Here is a 20,943-nt window from a genome sequence, read left to right as displayed (position 1 = left end):
CCCTCCATTTTTTTTTTTAAAGACTTTATTTTTCCTTTTGCTCCCCAACACCTCCCAGTACATAGTTGTATATTTTTAGTTGTGGGTACTTCTAGTTCTGGCATGTGGGATGCTGTCTCAGCACGGCTTGATGAGCGGTGCCGTGTCCGTGCCCAGGATCTGAACCGGCAAAACCCTGGGCCGCCGAAGCGGAACGTGCACACTTAACCACTCAACAACAGGGCCGGTCCCCCATCTCCCTGCATTCTTACCCTTACTTGCAAAACACCACCAACCTTGATCTTCTTTCTAGTTCTGGACCCAGATCGACTTCCTGGGCTTAAATTACTGTTCTGCTCAATTTTAACTAGTAACTCTTTTCTTGTTGTTCACTTATTTGGAAACCTTACAAGTTACTTAATTTCTTTATGCTTTTGTTCCTTCCCTTGTAAAATTGTTTGGTAATAGCATCTACTTCATACTGTAGTTGTTAGAATTAAATAATGCCTGGCACATGCTTAGTGTTCAAAAAATGTTAGCTATTCTCACCATTATTGTCATCATCATCCCCATCCCGTCATCGTCTTCGCATGGATGCCTTCTTACTTCAACTGCCCAATAGATATACAGGTCTTTCTCAAGCAACCTTACTAAAGCAACCTTCCTGGTCATTCTCTATATATTCCTGTGTTGTTTGTTTTTTAATCTGAAATTATTTTCTTTCTCTCTCTCTTTTACTTATAATTCTCTAACTTCTTAAATTAGAACAAAGTGATTATATTAAATACTCATTTTATCAAAGTAAAAATTCTTCCCCCTCTTAAGGATATATTATTAATATCTTGCTATTATTGACAGAATGCCATAGACTAGAACATTTTATATTAGTCTGAATATTATAACTGATCTATGAAAAAAAGTCATTAACTAAATGCCAAAAGATACTGTTGATCCTTGTTAATCAAAGTGTGGTTCATTGACTGACAGCATACTTGGGAGCTTATTTGAAATGTAGATTCTCAGGCCTTATCCTAGACCTACTGAATCAGAATCCCTGTGTGATTGGTGCTCAGATTAAAGTTTGAGAAGCACTACTGTCTGTTATAGGATTATTTAGAAAGTTAAATTGCAGTGTTCTTGAGTTTTCCTTTGTATACTTAATGAAATCTTTCTAACCTGTGTTTTCAAAGGAATAATCACACACTCTTTGGTGTCCTAAATTATACTAAGACTCCTGGAGGAAGTCGAAGACTTCGTTCCAATATATTAGAACCTCTAGTTGATATTGAAACCATTAACATGAGACTAGATTGTGTTCAAGAACTACTTCATGATGAGGAACTCTTTTTTGGACTTCAGTCAGGTAAATGAATATTATCTAATTTTGTAAATACTAATTATTTAAAAAATACAGTGTCTTCTTATAAGGATACCAGTTATATTGGATAAGGCTCATTCTAATGATTTTATCTTCACTTGATTACACCTGCAAAGATCCAATTTCCAAATAAGATCACATTCATATTCCAGGGTTTAGGACTTCAAAATATCTTTTTGGGGGACACAATTTAACCCATAACATGAAGTAAGAGAATTACTCTTGGCGCCTGTTTGTTCACTGGCATGGCAATGTAATTTTCTTCTTAAATCTATAGGTGGAAGGACAGTTTATATGCACCACTTCTAGTCCAATTCCTGGTTTCTAGCAGCTTGGGCTGTCTTCCACACCCCAGCTCCCCTAACCTCTCCACCTGGTGTTCTGGTAGTTTAAACTGAAGTGGTACTGGAAAATCTAGAGGGCATTTACAGCCTAAATAGGTTTCACTCAGTCCAGTTCCAAATACCTTTTAATTCGTATAATTCCTTCAAAATTCTGGCATTATATTGACTGTGACTCTGCATTTCCAGTATTTTTGAATCCATTCATTTTTTTCCATATATTCCTGTGTATTTAGTGAGACTTTGGGAATGGTACAAAGAGGCCGTTTTTAACTGGTACCCTTTTTTTTTGTTCACAGCAACATTTTGTTGGCCTACTTGTACCTGGCATTTCATATCATAATAAGTTTCAGGAATATGAAAAGTTATTTAATCATGTAGTGTTAGTTAAACTCCAAACATTGTCATCTTTTTAAACTTTCTGCTACTAAATATGCACTTGTACTCATCCATTTTCCCTTCCCTTTGTTTAAGCTGGAAGTGGTATTCCTGCTCCTCTTTATAGCTAATTCCTCCACCTTTGTTCTGGATCCCATCCTTACACTTGATTGTCTCCTGTATCTTTCCTGTATGTCTCTTCCTTAAGTCTTTACCATCTTTGTGAAAAATCTCCCTGGACTTCATCTTCTCCAGTTACCACCTATCTCTCTTCTATTCATAGCTAAACTTGTTGAAAAACAAATTTTCTGCACTCACTATCTTCTCTTCACTATGCCTCAGTCTGCTGCAGTCTTGTTTACCTGCCTGCTACTGCACTGAGACTGCTCTTGTCAAGGTCACTGTAGCAAATATTGTTGGTTCTCTGTCCAGATTCTCTTGGGTCTTTTATTTTTCTCTGTGCTCCTTTCCCTGCTCTGTGTGGTTTTGCTTCTAGTGGCCCACACCTAGACTCTCTTTGGAGGCCTGCCCTCAGGCTCTTAGAGCACTTGGCTCTCAAGCAGCATGCCAGAAGTGCCTTGCAGCCCCTAAGTGACTGACTAGTGTGGGAGCATGAAAGCCCAGCTGTAGCACATTGATTTGGCCAAAACCCTGAGGGTAACTTAAAGTCCAGAATTCTTCTACAGGATAAGTTGATGTTACCTTCCACAGGACTTCACCTGAAATTGTACTTTTGCTTGGCTTTTTCCCCTTCCCTGTCCGTCTTCTTTCCTTTACTGCTTTCTCTTGGAAGCACTTTCTTAATCACTTGCACATGAATCCTGATCTCAAGATCTGCTTCTGGAGAACCCAGCCTAAAACAGTCACCCATAGGCTCACTGTTGTTAAATATAATGGACACTTATTAGTTCCCTATTTGAACTCCAACTTATATGGTGCTGCTAAATATCTCTCCTTATTGAATTACTTCCTTTCTTTCCTTCTGTGACTACACAATCGTCTGATTTTCTTCCTACTTCTTTGGGATTTCCTTCTTTTTTTTTTTTTTCAAGCTCTATCACTCATTTATTTGAAAAGTTTATGTGAAAATCCAGTCAAAACCTACAGATTGTCTCTCTTGAAATGTTGTCTACATGGATTTCCAAATAGACCGTAGGATTGTATACTGTCTTGGAAGGTCCTTAGAAAGCTCCGTCATTGATCAGATAACAGGATAAAAACCCTAGAGTCTTTTCTTTCAAATGTAAGAGGGAAGGACTTCTGAGTCTTTTTTATAGGCTTCTTTTCCTTTGCTTATTCCCTAAGTCCTATGGCTCTTCAACATATGTCCTAGGATGCCTTTTTACCCTGTATATTCTTATTATATCACTTACCCACCTTCCTGGTTTTATAGTTATCTTTCAAAATTCATGACTTCCAAATTAGCGTCTCCTGCCCAGATTGCTCTACAGACCTTCAGCCCCATATATCTTATTGCCTACTGAGCCCTTGTTAGATGTTCCTCAGTCACCTCAAATTTAGTGTGTCCAGACCGTGCCATCTTTCCTTCTAAATCAGTGGATAGCTCTACATCCAATCTCTTTACCAAACCAGATACCTGGAAGTCATTCTTGACTCTTCCTTTCCCTGAAATCAATCATCAAATTCAGCAGTCTCCTTCCTATATATGTCTTGAATGTATCGGCTTCTATTCCCAATGCTGCTGCTTCAGCCCAGGCTACCATTTATCTCTAATCTGATTTATTGCAATAGCCTCCTATTTGGTCTCCCCTCTCTGATCTTGCTATTTACAGTCTCTTCTCCACATTGCAGACTGAGTGATCATTTGAAAATATAAATCTGAGTGTGTCAGTCTGTATTAGTTTCCGCTGCTGGTGTAACAAATTACCGCAAATTTAGTGGCTTAATACAACAGGAATTTATTACCTTATAGTTCTGGAAATCAGAAATAAGTTTTACTGGGGTAAAATCAGTATTAGCAGGTCCACATTCCTTCTGGAGGCTCCAGAGGTGAATGTTCCCTTTCCTTTTCATTTCTAGAGGCCGTTTGCATTCCTTGGCTCATGTCCTGTTCTCCATCTTTAAAGCCAGCAGTATAGTATCTTCTCTACTTTCTGACCTCTGCTTTTGTCCTTATATCTTCTCTCTCTGACTGATCCTCCTGACTTCCTCTTATAAGAACCCTTCTGATTACTTTGGGACCAAAAACTAATCCAGAATAATCTCTCCATTTCAAGATGCTTAATTTAATCCCCTCTTCAAAGTCCCTTTTACCAGGTAACATATTAGCAGGTTCTAGGGATTAGGATGTGGACATCTTTGGAGGGCTACTCCATACCCACTTGCATAAAATCCTTTAGTCTCTTCTCATTACTTGTAGGATAAGATCCAAACTCTTCTATATGGCTCTTTTTTTGTCATCTCCCACAGCATCTCTTGCAACTCTTCAGTTTCCACTCTTCCTTGTAGTATAATTGAACTTCTTTTAGTTGCTTGAACATGTCCTCTCTCATGTTCTGGCCTTTGCTCTCTGTAGTATTTGCCTACAATCGTTCCTCCTTTCCTCCTTACCTTCCTTCCAAGCTTCTCTTTGGCTACCTGCAGTTCATGCTTTACCATTCCAATTTAGATATCACTTCTGCTGGAAGCCTCTTTGACTTCGCAAGTCTGTGTGAGGGATCTTTTCTACATGTTTCCTATAGTGTTTTCTTATGATACTTATTTTATTGTACTGTGAGTGCATGTTCTTGGATGATTCTCATACGAGGCTAGAACATAATGGGTGTTCATATTTGTTAAACTATTGATTTATTGTTGAATTTAGAGATTTACTGTTGAAAATTGTATTCTGTTGTTCCTAAGATTATAGTGTTTTATATGATGAGATTTTAATGGAAAACATGGATTTTCCTTGAAACTTTAATTTTGATATACTTTAAGTTTTATAATTTCTTATAACTGAAAGTTTTAAATTGGCATTTACAAATGTTAAACATTTCTGTTTTCTATATCTTGACAGTCTGTAATTTATCTTAACGTGTAATGAAGATGCTTATGGGGTAACAAAAATGTTTTTTGGGTGTGGTGGCTGGAATAAAGATCTGGTATGAGTGTTGTTGGCTGTGCTCCTGAATAGTCGTTACTTTCTAGGGTGCACTTGTGTTTCTGGGAAGTTGGGGAAGGTAAAGTTAACATAAGCTTCTGCGGTTATACTTACATTGATATAAAAGAGCTTGCTGTATTTAAGGCGTGGCTAGTGGTTATTTATGACTTGAAGCCTTGGGGAATGGCAGGAAATGAGGATTGGGGTTAACTTATGAAGGGCCTTTATATAATGGTAAGAAATTTGGATTTTATCCTGCAGGCAGTAGGGAGCTAAAGATTCTACACCAACAGAGTAATATGATGAAATACTTATTTTAGAAACATTCTGGTTGCTATAATAGATTTGGGAAAGGAAGAAGAAAGAGACTAAAAAAGAGAAAAGCCTGTTTAACTGAGGGCTTAAGAGAGTCTGACTAGTGGAATCACATGTAAAATGTCATAATAGTATTCTGTCATATTGAACAGTTTAACAGTAGTGTATTCAGCCTATTTACTCTAATGTTTTTAAACACAGTTTTAACATAATTAATTACCCTAGAAGTGGCAAAATAGAAAGGGGCACAGTTCTATAGGTAGGCAAACTGAAAACTATCAAAAAATACCTGTTGGCGTGAATAAGAAGCAAGTAACAATTTTTTTTTTTGACAGATAAGTTGGGGCTACTTTGTGAAAGTATAAATAAGTCTACACAAAAACTTCTGAGGTCATACATTACAATGGTGATAATAACCATGAGTCATTAAGAAGAAGTTACTGTCATTTACTGTATTTTAAGTATGGGGAAATGAGTGTACTCTTAAAAGATCTGTATCTTAAATTGTTAAGGTAAAAAAAAAGCATCCAGGGATATTTAAAAGGGATAGATTACAATTATTCATAAATTTTCTTTTATAGAATACTTTAGGCAGGAAAATGAGTTGAGAAGAATAACAGTTTTGAGCTCTGGTATGTGCAAGCTACTTTACAGGTATTATTTTACTTAATCTTCACAACAAACCTAGGACGTAGATGTTATCCACATTTAAAAGATGAGAAGTAAAGTTAAGAGAAGTTAGGTAACTTCCAGAAGGTTACATGGTTAGTGGTTGAACTGTGCTTTTAAACTAATCTCATAGAATTCTTTAAGTATCAGGAAGAAAAGTTAGAGATCAAAAGGGTAAGAAGAAAATTATGATAAGCAATATCTAAAAGCCAGAGAAGTAGAATTTCAAGGAGGAAGGGGGTGATCAACATTGTCAAATTTTGAAGATGGATTGTGAATAATCAAAATTAAGAAAAGACTATTAAAATTTGTTTTATTCCAGGAACATGTAAGATAGATAAAGACAATTAAAACAAGTAATATTTGCAGGTAGAATTGTTCTATTTTATTATTCAAGGATAATATTTTACAAAGTCTATATTTTAAACTGTAACATAAAGTTTAAATGCTTTTACTTTTTGTTTGTTTCAGTTATATCAAGATTTCTTGATACAGAGCAGCTTCTTTCTGTTTTAATCCAAATCCCAAAGCAAGACACGGTATGTTTATGTATATACATATGTTATATTATTATGTATTATGTGATATAACTTGTCTTAAAGTGATGTAACAATTGGAAAATATCAAAATGTTTTGGAAAGGTACTTCATTATTAATATCTGGAGTATTTCTTATGCCTTTTTTTTTCTTTTTGTGACGAAGATTGGCCTTGAGCTAACATGTGTTGCCAATTTTCCTCTTTTTGCTGAGGAAGATTAGCCCTGAGCTAACATCTGTGCCCATCTTCCTCTATTTTGTATATGAGATGCCGCCACAGTATGGCTTGATGAGTGGTGTGTAAGTCTGCGCTAGGGATCTACACCTCTGAACCCCAGACCACCAAAGCACAGTGTGCAAACTTAACCACTATGATACTGGGCCAGCCCCATATGCTTTTTTAAAGGATTCTTCCCCCACCATGTGTTATCCTATATGTTATAGTAAAATTAAAAGTTTCTCAGTTGTGGAATTGGTATATTTTGATTAATTAAATATTTACTTAAAGACTTTATATATAATTTTCAAAAAACTTAAACTGTATAACATATGCTTAGTAAATAACTAGATAACTAAATTATGTTAGATCCAAAGATGAGATGTGCTTCTTAAAAGTGATCATTATGTGAAGTTTGATTAGTTTTCAAATATGCTTAACCTTTAAGAATAAAACAGCCTCTTTGGATATTTTTCAAATTTAAATGCTGCTTATAGGCACATCCTGTAAAAAAGTTAGTTTTTTTCCGAAATTGAAAAATGTTTAGTGAAATACTTGTATATTTTTGCTCATATACTTAAAAAGAAAAGAAGTCTTATACATCAGTGAAATTTGATTTAAAATTTGATTACCTTGCAAATCCACTGAAGACAAATCTGTGTTTTAGAAGTCTTTCCATATTGTGGAGATAACACTCTTAAGATTCATTTATAAAAAAATATCATTGGAAAAGTTTTGGCTGTTGAGCAGGTACAGAACTAGAAATTTCCTTAAATAATTGAAACACCTTGTAATTCAATATATACAAGTGGGAGGTAACCTAAAACAACTTATGTCTGGAAAAAAATTAGGTGCTTTCATAAAATGAGTTTGGAAGTATTCCTTCCTTTTCAGTTTTCTGGTAAAGTTTGTCTATAACTGGTATTATTTCTTCCTTAAATGTTTGCTAGAATTCACAAATAAAGGCATTAAAATTTTCTTTGTAGGAAGATTTTTGACTATAAATTCAACTTCTTAAATAGATGTGGTACTGTTCAGGTTACCTGTTTCTTCTTGAATGAGCTTTGGTAGATTGTGTGTTTCAAAGAATTTGTCATTTCACTGAACTTGTCCGATTTTTTGGCATGATGTTGTTCATAATATCCTTCTTATTATACTTTGTATATTTGTAAGGTTTTTGGTAATGTACTTCTCTCATTCTTGAAATTGGTAACTTGAATATTATTCTTTATACTTAGTCAGTCTGGCCAGAGGTTATGAGTTTTATTGGTCTTCTCAAGAAACCAGCTTTTGATTTCATTGATTTTTCTATCTTTTTTTTCCCTTTTCTTCATTTCGTTGATTTCTGCTTGTATCAATTTTATTTCCTTTCTTCTGCTTACTCTATGCTTAGTTTGCTGTTATTTTTTGAGGTTGTGAAGGTTGAAGCTGAGGGCATTGATTTGAGACCTTTTTTCTTTTCTGATATAAGCATTCAGTAGTACTTTAGCTATATTTCACAATTTTTGATGTTGTGATTTCTTTTTCATTCAAAAAAGTTAAAAGTACTTTCTAATTTCCTTTTTGATTTCTTCTTTGATGTATGGGCTGTGTAGAAATGTGTTATTTAGTTTCCAGTATTTGGGAACTTTCCAGATGTCTTTCTGTTATTGATTTCTGATTTAATCCCATAGTGGTCAGAGAACATATGTTATATGATATGGATCCTTTTAATTTAATTTAATTGCTTTTTTTTTTTTTTGGTGAGGAAGATTGGCCCTGAGCTAGCATCTGTTGCCAATCTTCCTCTTTTTTTTTTCTTTTCCTCTCCCCAAAGCCTCAGTACATACTTGTATATCCTAGTTGTAGGTCATTCTAGCTCTTCTATGTGGGATGCCGCCACAGTATGACTTAATGAGCAGTGTGTAGGTCCACACCCAGGATCTGAACCAATGAATCCCAGGCTGCTGAAGTGGAGTGCGTGAACTTAACCATTCAGCCACAGGGCCAGCCCCTGGATCCTTTTAATTTTAATGACACTTGATTTTATGGCCCAATGATCTCTTGGTAAATGTTCCATGTGTACTTGAAAACAATGTGCATTTTGCTGTTCTTGCATAGAGTATTCCATAAACGTCAGTTAATTCAATTTGATTGATAGTGTTCTTCAAGTCTTCTATATCATTATTTTTTTTTTCTATTCCATCAATTCTTGAGAGAGACATGTTAATATCTCCAACTATAATTGTGGATTTGTTTGTTTTTCCTTGAAGTTCTATCAGTTTTCATCTAATGTATTTTGGAGCTCTGGTATTAGGTACATAATCACTTAATATTGGTGCTCTTGGTGAATTGATCCCTTTATCATTATAAATTGACCTTCTTTTTTCCCCAGTAATATTTTTGATCTGAAATCTTTTGTGTTTAATATTAATATAGCCACTCTAGCTTCCTTTTGATATGTTAGCATCATATAACTTTTACCATCCTTATGCTTTTTTTTTTGGCTGAGGAAGATTTGCTGCAAGCTAACATCTTTTATATGTGAACCGCCATCACAGCATGGCCACTGATAGATGCATGGTGCAGGTCTGCACCCAGGAACTGAACCCAGGCCACCGAAGCGAAGAAATGCCAAACTTAACCACTAAGCCACCGGGGCTGGCCCCACTGTACTTATGCTTTTAACTTATTTGTGTCTTTATATTTAAATTGGGTTTCTTGTAGACAACATATATTTACGTCTTGCTTTTTTATGTACAAATCAGAGAATATCTTACTTTTAATTGTGGTGTTTATTCCATTTACGCTTATTGGTATGTTTCTATTTAAGTGTGCCATCATGTTACGTTTATTTCTATTTATCTCATCTATTTGCTTCCTTTTCCCTTTGTTTTTGCCTTCTTTTGGATTAATTATTTTTTATGATCCCATTTTATCTCTTTTGTTGATTTATAAGCTAGAACTGATTGTTTTATTTTAATGGTTGCTTTAGAGTTTATAGAATACATCTTTAGCTGAATTCAGTCCACCTTCAAATAATATTACATCACTTTACATACGATATAAGAACCTTACAGAAGGGGCAACAAAAGCAAAAATAAACAAGTGAGACTGCATCAAACTAAAAAGCTTCTGCACAACAAAAGAAACAATCAGCAAAATGATAAGGCAGCTATGGAATTGGAGAAAATATTTGCAAGTCTTATATCTTATAAGGCGTCAATATTCAAAATATATGAAGAACTCATACAACTCAATGGCAAGAAAACACACAATCCCATTAAAAATGGTCACAGGAATTAAATGAGCATTTTTCCAAAGAACATATACAGATGGCCAAGAGGCATATGAAAAGGGGCCCAACGTCACTAATTATCAGGGAAATGCAAATCAAAACCACAGTGAGATAGCACCTCACACTTCTTAGAATGACTGTCATCAAAAAAACAAGAGATAAAAAGTGTTGGCAAGGATGTGACGAAAAGGAACCTTTGTGCATTGTTGGCGGGAATGTAAATTAATGCAGTCACTATGGAAAAGCCAGCCCTGTGGTCTAGTGGTTAAGATTCAACACTCACTGCCATGGCCTGGGTTCTTTTCCTAGTTAGCATGACCATCTGTCAGTGGTCATGTTATGGTGGCTGTGTGCTGCTGGGATGCTGAAAGCTAGTATTTCAAATGCTAGCATGGTCACCCATGGCGGGCAGGTTTCAGCAGAGCTTTCAGACTAAGACAGACTAGGAAGAAGGACCTGGCCACCCATTTCTGAAAAAATTGGTCATCAGAACCCTATGAATATCAGCAGAACATTGTCTGATACAATGCTGGAAGATGAGAGGATGATGCAGAAAGACCTGGCAGGGTGCTGCTCTGCTGTATATAGGGTCATTAGGAGTCAGAATCGCCTCGACAGCATTAACAACACTATGGAAAACAGTATGGAGGTTTCTCAAAAAATTAAAAATAGAACTACCATGTGATCCAGCAATTCCACTTCTAGGTGTATATCCAAGGAAATGAAAACAGAATATCAGAAGAGATATCTGCACTCCCATGTTCATTGCAACATTATTCACAATAGCCAATATACAGAAACAACAAATCTCCATCAATAGGTGAATGGATCAAGAAAATGTGACACACACACACCCACCCACACCCACATATATATACATATATACAATCAAATATTATGCAGTCATGAGAAAGAAGGAAATCCTGCCATTTACAACAACATGGGTGGAACTTGAGGGCATTATGCTCAGTGAAATAGGACGGACAGAAAAAGATAAATACTGTATGTTGTCACTTATATATAAAGCCTAAAAAAAAAAAAGCAAATTCATAAAAACAGAGAGTAGAAAAGTGGTTGCTAGGAGCTAGGAGTTGGGAGAAATAGGGAAAAGTTGGTAAAAGGGCACGAAGTTCATCTATAAAATGAATAAGGTCTGAGGGTCTAATGTAAAACATCGCGGCTATAGTTGATAACCCTGTATTATATAGTTGAAATTTGGTAAGAGAGTAGAACTTAAAAGTTCTCATCAAACAAACAAACCAACCAACAAAGGATAAATATTTGAGGTGATGAATGTGTTAATTAACTAGATGAGGAGACTCCTTTTGCAATGTATATGTATATCAAATCACCACAATGTACACTTTAAATATCTTACAATTTTTTATGTCAGTTATAACTCAGTAAAGCTGAAATAAAGGGAAAAGGACATTACAGTAGGATGCTGTCATCCCTCCCTTCCCTTCCCTTGTGGTATTGTTGTCATGTGTTTTACTTCTTTTTTTTTTTATTTTCGTTTGTTCCCCCCAAAGCCCCCCAGTACATAGTTGTATATCTTTAGTTGTGGGTCCTTCTAGTTGTGGCATGTGGGACGCCACCTCAGCATGGCTTGATGAGCGGTGCCCTGTCCGCACCCAGGGTCTGAACTGGCGAAACCCTGGGCCTCTGCAGTGGAGTGTGTGAACTTAACTGCTCGGCTACGTGCTGGCCCCTATTTTACTTCTATATATATCTCACAGTTCATTGTTTTCTTAATATGTTCTATCGAGGTAGAATTCACAAAGCATACACTTCACCCATTTAAGTGTTCAATTCCATCATTTTTAGTGTATTTACAGTTTTATAACAATAACTACAGTCAATTTTAGAACATGTTCATCACCCCAAAAAGCAACCCTGTCCCCATTAGCAATCACTTCCCATTCCTCCCAACCCTCTTCCCCCAAGTTCTTGGCATTTACTAATCTTTCATCTGTCCCTATAGATTTGCCTGTTCTGGACATTTCATATAAATGGAAGCATACAATATGTAGTCTTTTGTGACTAACTTTTTCACTTAGCATAATGTTTTCAGGTTAATTCATATTGTAGCATATAACAATACTTGATTTTTCTTATTGGAAAATAATATTCCATTGTATAGATATAGCACATTTTGTTTAAGTGTTCATCAGTTGATGAACATTTGAGTTGTTTCCACTTTTGATTTTTATGAATAGTTCTGCTATGAATATTCATGTACAAGTTTTTGTGTGGACGTAAGTTTTCATTTATCTTGAGTATGTACCTAGGAGTAGAATTACTGTGTTTTATGATAACTCTATGTTTAATTGTTTGAAGAACTGCCAGACTGTTTTCCAAAGTGACTGTGTCATTTTACATTCCCATCAGCAGTCTACGAGGGTTCCAATTTCTCCAGTCCTTGTCAACACTTGTTATTATCTGACTTTTTGATTCTAGCCATCCTTGTGGGTGTGAAGTGGTATCTCCTGGTTTTTATGTGCATTTCCATGATAACTAACAATTTTGAGGTCTTTTCATGTGCTTTTTGGCCATTTGTCTATCTTCCTTGGAGAAATGTTTATTCATGTCCTTTGCCCATTTTTATTTGGGTTATTTGTCTTTTTATTATTGAGTTGTAAGAGTTCTTTATATATTCTGGATGTAAGTTGGATATATGATTTGCAAATATTTTCTACTGTTATTTGGGTTGTCTTTTCACTTCCTTAATGATATCCTCTGACAATATATGTTAATTCTGTACCAGAAGGATAAATATTTAACTCTTTCTCTTTTTTTGAGGTAATACTGGTTTATAAGATTATATAAATTTCAGTTGTACATCATTATGTTTCAATTTCTGTGTAGATTACTTCATGTTTACCACCCAAAGAGTAATTATCCTTCATCACTGTACACATGTGCCCTTTTACTCCCTTTGCCCGCCTCCTCCCTCCTGCCCCTCTGGTAACCACCGATCTAATTGCATATCTATGTGTTTGTTTGTTCTTGTTCTTATCTTCCACTTATGAGTGAAGTCATATAGTGTTTGGCTTTCTCCATCTGACTTATTTCGCTTAGCATAATACCTTCCAGGTACATCCATGTTGTCACAAATGGCAAGATTTCATCTTTTTTTGTAGCTGAGTAGTATTCCATTGTGTATATATACCACATCTTTATCCATTCATCTGTTGGGCACTTAGGTTGTTTCCAAGTCTTAGCTATTGTGAATGATGCTGCAATAAATATAGAGGTGCAAATATCTTTTTGAATTAGTGTTCTTATGTTCCTTGGATAAATACTCAGAAGTAGAATAGCTGGATCGTACAGTAGTTCTATTCTTAATTTTTTGAGGAATCTCCATACTGTTTTCCATAACATCTGTACCAGTTTGCATTCCCACCAGCAGTCTATGAGGGTTCCCTTTTCTCCACGTCCTCTGCAGCACTTGTTATTTCTTCTCTTGTTAATTATAGCCATTCTGATGGGCATGAGGTGATATTTCATTGTAGTTTTGATTTGCATTTCCTTAATAATTAGTGATGTTGAAGATCTTTTCCTGTGCCTGTTGGCCATCTGTATATCTTCTTTGGAAAAATGTCTGTTCAGATCCTTTGTCCATTTTTTAATTGGGTTGTTAGTTTTTTTCATTGTTGAGTTGTATAAGTTCTTTATATATTTTAGATATTAACCCTTCATAGGATATATGATTTGCAGATATCTTCTCCTAATTGTTAGATTGTCTTTTCATTTCGTTGATGTTTTCCTTTGCTGTGAAGAAGCTTTTTAGTCTGATGTAGTCCCATTTGTTTATTGTTTCTTTTGTTTCCCTTGCCTGGGGAGACATGGTATTCAAAAAGATGCTGCTGCGACCAATGTCAAAAAGTTACTGCCTATGTTTTCTTCTAGGAGTTTTATGGTTTCAGATCTTACATTCAGGTCTTTAATCCATTTTGAGTTAATTTTTGTGTGTGGTGTAAGATAATGGTCTACTTTCATTCTTTTGCATGTGACTGTCTTTTACCAACACCATTTATTGAAGAGACTTTCCTTTCTCCATTGTGTGTTCTTGGCTCCCTTGTCAAAAATTAGCTGTCCATAGTTGTGTGGGTTTGTTTCTGGTCTCTCAATTCTGTTCCATTGATCTATGTGTCTGTTTTTGTGCCAGTACCATGCTATTTTGGTTACTATAACTTTGTAGTATATTTTGAAATCAGGGAGTGTGATTAGCTCTCTTTCCTTTCCCTTCTTTTATAAACTCGGACACTTCCCTACCTCCCATCACCCAGAAGGATTATTAACATAATTTTAGTTAGAGCAAAATTATGACTGTTCATGCTACACAGAGCTGAGCTTGCACAATTTTCTGTATTTTTTTCCCCAGAATTAATAACCATTTTTCTATTTGTTTGGTTTACTATGTACTTTCACTAATTCAGACATAGATATTTCCAACAATTGTCTAAATATCCTCTCAGTATATTCATTCACCACAGATAATCAATTTAAACCTCTGGAAGATATTTCTCCCATAACTTCTGACCTGTTCCAGTCTGGACAGCTTGTCTCTCTTTCTCTGGTATGCAGCTGTGACTCCAAGTCCTCTCTTCAACATCATTCTTTGTCTCTCCTATGTTGGAGCTCCTGTTTTTTGTGTCTCAAGTCTTCCTCTGTTTTGGCTTACTCTCTCCTTTTCGTGGAGCATGTTCTTTAGTAAATTTCTGAGAAAGAGTGAGAGTTTGCATGTCTGAAACATTTTATTTTTCCCTCATAATTTATTGATAGTTTATCTGAAAATAGAATTCTAGTCAAGAAGTAATCTTCTTTCAGAATTTTGGAGGCATTCCTCCACTGTCTTGTAGGCTTCTAATTTTCCTGTTGAGAAGCTGAAACCATTGTGATTCCTCGATTTTGGATATGACTGACTTTTTTCTTCCTTCCCTTCTCTGGAAGCATGTAAGACCTTTTGATTTCAACATTTTACAAAGGTGAAAATAAAAATTAAATAAAATCTCAAACCTTCAGAAGATTTGCAAGTACATTACAAAGGACTTACCTCCTGAAACTTTTAAGAGTAAGTTGTTGACATGATGCTCTATCACTCCCACATATATTAGTATTCCTTAAAAACAAGGATATTCTCCTATTCAACCACAGTAAACCTTCAAAATAAAGAAATTAATAATGATAATACATTTAATCTTGAAATCTCACTCAAGTTTAGCCAATTTTACTGATAACGTCCTTTATAGAAAAAGGATTCAGTTAAGAATCAAGGATTGCCTTTAGTTTTTGTGTCTATTTTGTCTTCAGTCATGACCTCAACACTTGGAAATTACAGCTGTTATTTTCCCTCAATTCGAGTTTGTCTGATGCTTCCTCATCCTTAGATTCAGATTATGTACCTTTGGCAGGAATATCACAGAAATGAGGTGTTCTCGTAATTTATCAGATGGCTCACGATTTTGATTTGTCCCATTATGATGTTAACTTTGTGCACTTGATTGAGGTGGTGTCCACCAGGCTTCTCCACTGTAAAATTACTATTTTCCTTATGTAATTAATAAGTATTCTGTGGGGAGGTACTTTGAGACCGTGTAAATATCCTGTTCCTTATCAAACTTTCAGTTTATCTATTTAATCTCTGTGGACTCATGGTTTCATATTTTATTCAATTGGTTATAATCCCTTACTATCAATATTTATCTTGACTCTGAAATTGTCTCAGATTGGCCAGTGCAAACCCCTGCTACTTGGTGTCTATGTCCTTTGGAAATGCTCCCATCATTCTTTGAGCACTTTATCACTTTCTGGCTCAAGAAAATGAACCAGGCTTTTCTTGTACTTTCCCTCCTCGAGCCTTTGAATCAACCATTTCTCCCAGGAGTCTTGGTTCCTTTTAGTGGGGTTTGGTATTTAGAAATCAAGATCTGGGCACTAGGTGTACTCTTTGCTATTGTGGTACCATTGCTCTGAAGCCCTCTCATGGCTAGGGAATGAGTATATGTATATGAATAAATATATAAATATGTAAATATTTACCTCTGTATTTATTTCTATATCCATCTATACAATTGAAAACCATGAGTTCACACAAATAACTCTAGTTTCGAGCCAACATTTCAGGGTTCATGCTTGTTTTCTCCCTTTCTGTATTATTAATTCCCTTCTCTGACAGTGAGAAACCTAGCTCCTATTATCCTTAATATATTACCATGTTTGACCTATGCTCCTGTATGTGACTAATCTCCGACAACTGCCACTCCTTCCCTCATGCAATACCACCCCATTCTGCCTGTGCTCCAGTACTCCCTACTAAACCGTCTTCCTATGCAGAAATCCTTCTCACTCTCTCAGGCTCTGATACTCTGCATTAAGCTGTCCTCTTATGCAGAGACTTTCTTCAGCCTACTTGGGATCCAAAACCTATGCCTGCTGCCTCGCCTTCCCTTGCCTGGATACCCTCTTGACCTTGTTCAGGCTCATGTACTCTGTGCTGGGTAGCCCTCCAATATGGCACCCTCCGTGTCCTCCTGTGCTGTGCCACCTCTCTGTTCTCACCCTGTTCTGGCTTTACTTTCCCCACACCAAAGATGCTCTCTTCTTGTTTGGATCCTGATAACTAATATTAAATCATAGTGTTCATATTAAAACAAAATTATTTCTGAATATATATGGAGCATTATTTAGTTTTGGATACACTGTTGCTAGTGTCATTAACTGTTTACTTTCTATTTGTTGACCAATGTTTTGGGGTCCGTTGAATATCTTAGGACTTTCAGAGACTTAGAAATGAATCATCAATTATAAATATAGACACACAAAGCATTACAGTTAGCTTTTATGACCTTTTGCCAAATGCCACTGCTTTGAATGATATTTCCAAATGAAAAATAATTTAAATAACTTAAGGAGCAGTTTTACTTATGAGTGACATGTTTTACACAGAAAAATGCAATGTGGTGTAGGAACAGGAAATGTCTACTCTATACTGATAAAATTAGTATGTGTATTAGTTCACTAGGGCTGATGAAACAAAATACGGCACACCGTGTGGCTTAAAACAGCAGAAATTTATTGTCTCACAGTTCTGGAAGCTAGCAGTCTGAACTCGAGATGTTGGCAGGGCCATGTTCCCTTTGAAACCTGTAGGGGAATCCTTTCTGGCCTCTTCCTAGCTTTTGGTGGTTTATTGGTAATCTTTGGTGTTCCTTGACTTGCTGCTGCATAACTTAAATCTTTCCTTTCCTTGTCACGTGGCAATCTCCCTGTATGTCGTGTCTTCACATGGCTGTCTTTTATATGACACCAGTCATTGAATTAGGAGCTCGTCCTACTACGGTATGACGTCATCTTAACTAATTACCTCTGTAATGACCCTATTTCCAAATAAGATCACATTTTGAGGTACTGAGTGTTTAGACTTCACCATATCTTTTTTTCAGGGACACAATTCAACCCTTAACAGTATGTAAGTAAAGGCTTTGTTTCAATTTTATTTTGGAAAGAATTTAATCATCAGATTATACCTGAGAGCCTTCTCTTTGTTGTGAACTGTAATGTATAGTATTATATAGTCATATAGCTTCGTATTTTGGTGTCACCAGCTATAGGAATTAGTAATACACATGTTTTTGCATTAGACTATTTCTGATTATTTTAAGAAGGGAATATCAGTTTGACCAACTAGCTCTCTGAGAAGTATCTGTAACTAGCCAGCCAGCTTCTATAATCAATTTGACTGTCAGATTTTAGAGAAGTCCTCTGGGCTACGTTTAAGGTGATTCTGTAAGCTGAGAATCTGGAATCTCTTTTCCTGTCTAGAAAAGGCAATCTATAACTAGCTCCATAAGCTTTTTAAGGGTCAGTGTTACTTCCCATCTTTTTTAGTTTTGGGAAGATCAGTCGTAGCTGTAAATTTTTTCCTAACTAGCACATCTGTCCTTTGTGGAGGCTTTTTAAAATACTTTTCAGATGAGATTTACTAACTTTTAAGGAAACTTAAGCAATATATTGACTTCATACGTGATTCATGAATTCCATATTCCTTATACTGTTTCTCAGTTGATGTTTTCTTAACCATCTGGAGATATATTTTAGATGAGCCTCTTTCTTCACTTAATATAAACATGTATCTCTTAATTTAACACAATATTTACTAAATTAGTTCAGACTTGTGCTAGTTAAATTGCATGATTTGCTAAAACTTGTGAATGAACTAAATGTTCTGTTGGCTCAATTATATAATTTGTTTAAACTTCTGAATGAACTAAATGTTCTCTGAAAATTTCCGGTGTAAAATTGTTTGCCTAAGATGAGTTCTTGTACTTTTCCCTTAACAATATTGATTTTAGGGGTTGGCCTGGTGGCGCAGCGGTTAAGTTCGCATATTCTGCTTCAGCGCCCCGGGGTTCGCCGGTTCAGATCCCAGGTGCAGGCCTATGCACTGCTTATCAAGCCATGCTGTGGCAGGCATCCCACATATAAAGTAGAGAAAGATGGGAACGGATGTTAGCTCAGGGCCAGTCTTCCTCAGCAAAAAGAAGAGGATTGGTGGCAGATGTTAGCTCGGGGCTAATCTTCCTCAAAAACAAAAAAAGAATACTGATTTTAGAAAATGCATGTTTTCTGATCATAAATATTCACTGAGAATAAAGCTTAAATTTCTTATTTTAATTAACCTAAATGTCTTTTCTTTCTATACAATATTAATGACCTTACTATTTAATGTATTGCATTAAGAACGTTTGTTTATTGCATTAAGAAAGATCCAAAATATTTCTTTCAACATTTGAAAAGTTTGATATTAAACAAATTTTTTCAAATTTTTACTCAAGTTTCTTTGCTTCATTTTGAATAACTTTTTTTTTTTTTTTTAATTGATTTCAGACTGCCAAATAGAGTATCTGTAGTCCATGGCTCCTTCTTTAATTCATTCAACAAGTAATTTTTTTTACCAAGCATTGTGATAAGTGCTAGGGATACAATAAAAAGTAAGTCTCTTATCCAAAGAAATTTAAAGTCCAATGTGAGGTTTGAGTAAAAAAATAGGCAATTACAGTATACTATTATCAAGAACTGTAAGGGATCTTATATTCTACCCTACTTGCAAGCTAACAAGTTAGCCTGTCACAGTTTCATGGATGCTGGCAGAAGTCACAAGACTCCTGGGTCAGAAGGAAGGGACTTCAGTACTCACAACAGTAGCAGTAGCCAGAGTATCAGCATTTTCTTGTGCTGGTTCCCAAGCTCCATTTCCCACAGGGTGATGTGAAGAGAGCCACATGACACCTGCACATGCCGTGTGTTACAGGTGAAAATAGCTGAGCTTAGGGGACCTGGATCTTTTTTAATGGGCAGTAAGCATGCTTGCCTGCTATTCTGGAGGGAGACACAATCTTTATCTTCTAAGACTTGTAGGTAAACCTGCCCTTTGCTTTAGAAGGAGGAACTATAGTTTTCAAGGCTATTCACTATATAAACATTCTGGAAAAGACTGTCCAACATAAAGGCAAGTGAGTGCCTCTGCTCACAAGATAATGCAGAAATACAAAAGGCCAGTAGAGAATTGTCTCCCAGTTCTCTATGGAGAGACTCTCTCTCTAGCTGGCTTTGAAGAAGCAAGCTGCAAAGAGACTCTGTATTAGTTTTCTATTGCTGCATAACAAATGACCAGCCATAGCAGCTTAAAACTACCATATTAATTATCTCATGATTTCTTTGGATCAGGAGTCTATGTACATCTTAGGTTGGTCCTCTTCTTAGAGTCTCACAAGCTGCAGTTAAGGTGTCGTCCAGGGCTGTATACTTATCTGGAGTACTCTACTATGGAAGGATCTACCTTTCCTCTCATGTGGTGTTGGCAACATTTAGTTCCTTGCAACTGTAGGATTCATAGTAGCTTCCTTCTTCAAAGCCAACAAGGTAGGGAGAGATTGGAGAGGGAGACAGAGAAAGAACAAACAGGGAGGAAATCATCAGTGATATACGAAGTTAGGAGAATGCCTGTGTGCCTGTAGTTGGAGAACGCCTCTACAGCAGGATTTCTCAACCTTGGCATTATTGACATTTGGGGCTGGATACTTCTTTTACTGTCCTGTGCATTCTAGGATGTTCAGCAGCAACCTTGACTTCTACCCACTCGATGCCAGTAGAATCTTCCCCGATTGTAACAACCAAAAATGTCTTCAGGCATTGCCAAAGTGAACATCCATGTAATGATCACACAAGAAAAGAAATAGATATTGCCAGTACTTCAAAAGCTCCCCTTCTGCCCCGTCCTATTCATTATTCTCTACTTCCCTCCAAAAAGAAATCACTTTTTTAGTTATCACTTTCTTGTTTTTCTTTATAATTTAGTTTTACTTGTTCTTTTTAATACTTTACATGTCAGGAATCATTCAGTGTATATTTTTTATACCTCACTTCTTCTAGCCAACATTATGTTTGTGAGATTTAATCGTGTTGTTGCATGTAGCTGTAGCTCATTTGTTTCCATTTCTGTATAATATTCCACTGTATGAATATGCTGTTACTCATTTCACTGTTGTTGGCCTTTTGAGTTGTTGACACTTTTTGACAATTAAAAATAATACTGCTAAACAATTTTATACCTGTTTCTTACTACAATTGTATACATAATTTTATTTGGTACATAATTAGAAGTGGAATTTCTGAGTCATAGGGTATGCATATCTCCAACTTTAGTAGATAATGACAAAATGTTTGCCAAAATATTTTTCAAAA

At 35.9% G+C, this 20,943-nt stretch overlaps 1 protein-coding gene across 3 annotated transcripts in view; it reads left to right on the top strand.

Annotated features, from left to right (window-relative positions):
- The window catches only part of MSH4 (mutS homolog 4), an 83,055-nt gene that overhangs the window by 28,647 nt on the left and 33,465 nt on the right, over positions 1-20,943 (top strand). For all 3 annotated transcript variants that reach the window (XM_008517751.2, XM_070591837.1, XM_070591836.1), the window contains exons 7-8: positions 1,170-1,342; positions 6,635-6,702. In XM_008517751.2, coding sequence (XP_008515973.1) covers positions 1,170-1,342; positions 6,635-6,702 — 241 coding nt within the window. The remainder of the gene's footprint in view (positions 1-1,169; positions 1,343-6,634; positions 6,703-20,943) is intronic.

The sequence above is a fragment of the Equus przewalskii genome, chromosome 24 (genome assembly GCF_037783145.1).
Source record: "Equus przewalskii isolate Varuska chromosome 24, EquPr2, whole genome shotgun sequence".
Lineage (NCBI taxonomy): Eukaryota > Metazoa > Chordata > Mammalia > Perissodactyla > Equidae > Equus > Equus przewalskii.
This window is presented reverse-complemented; position numbering and strand designations above follow the sequence as displayed.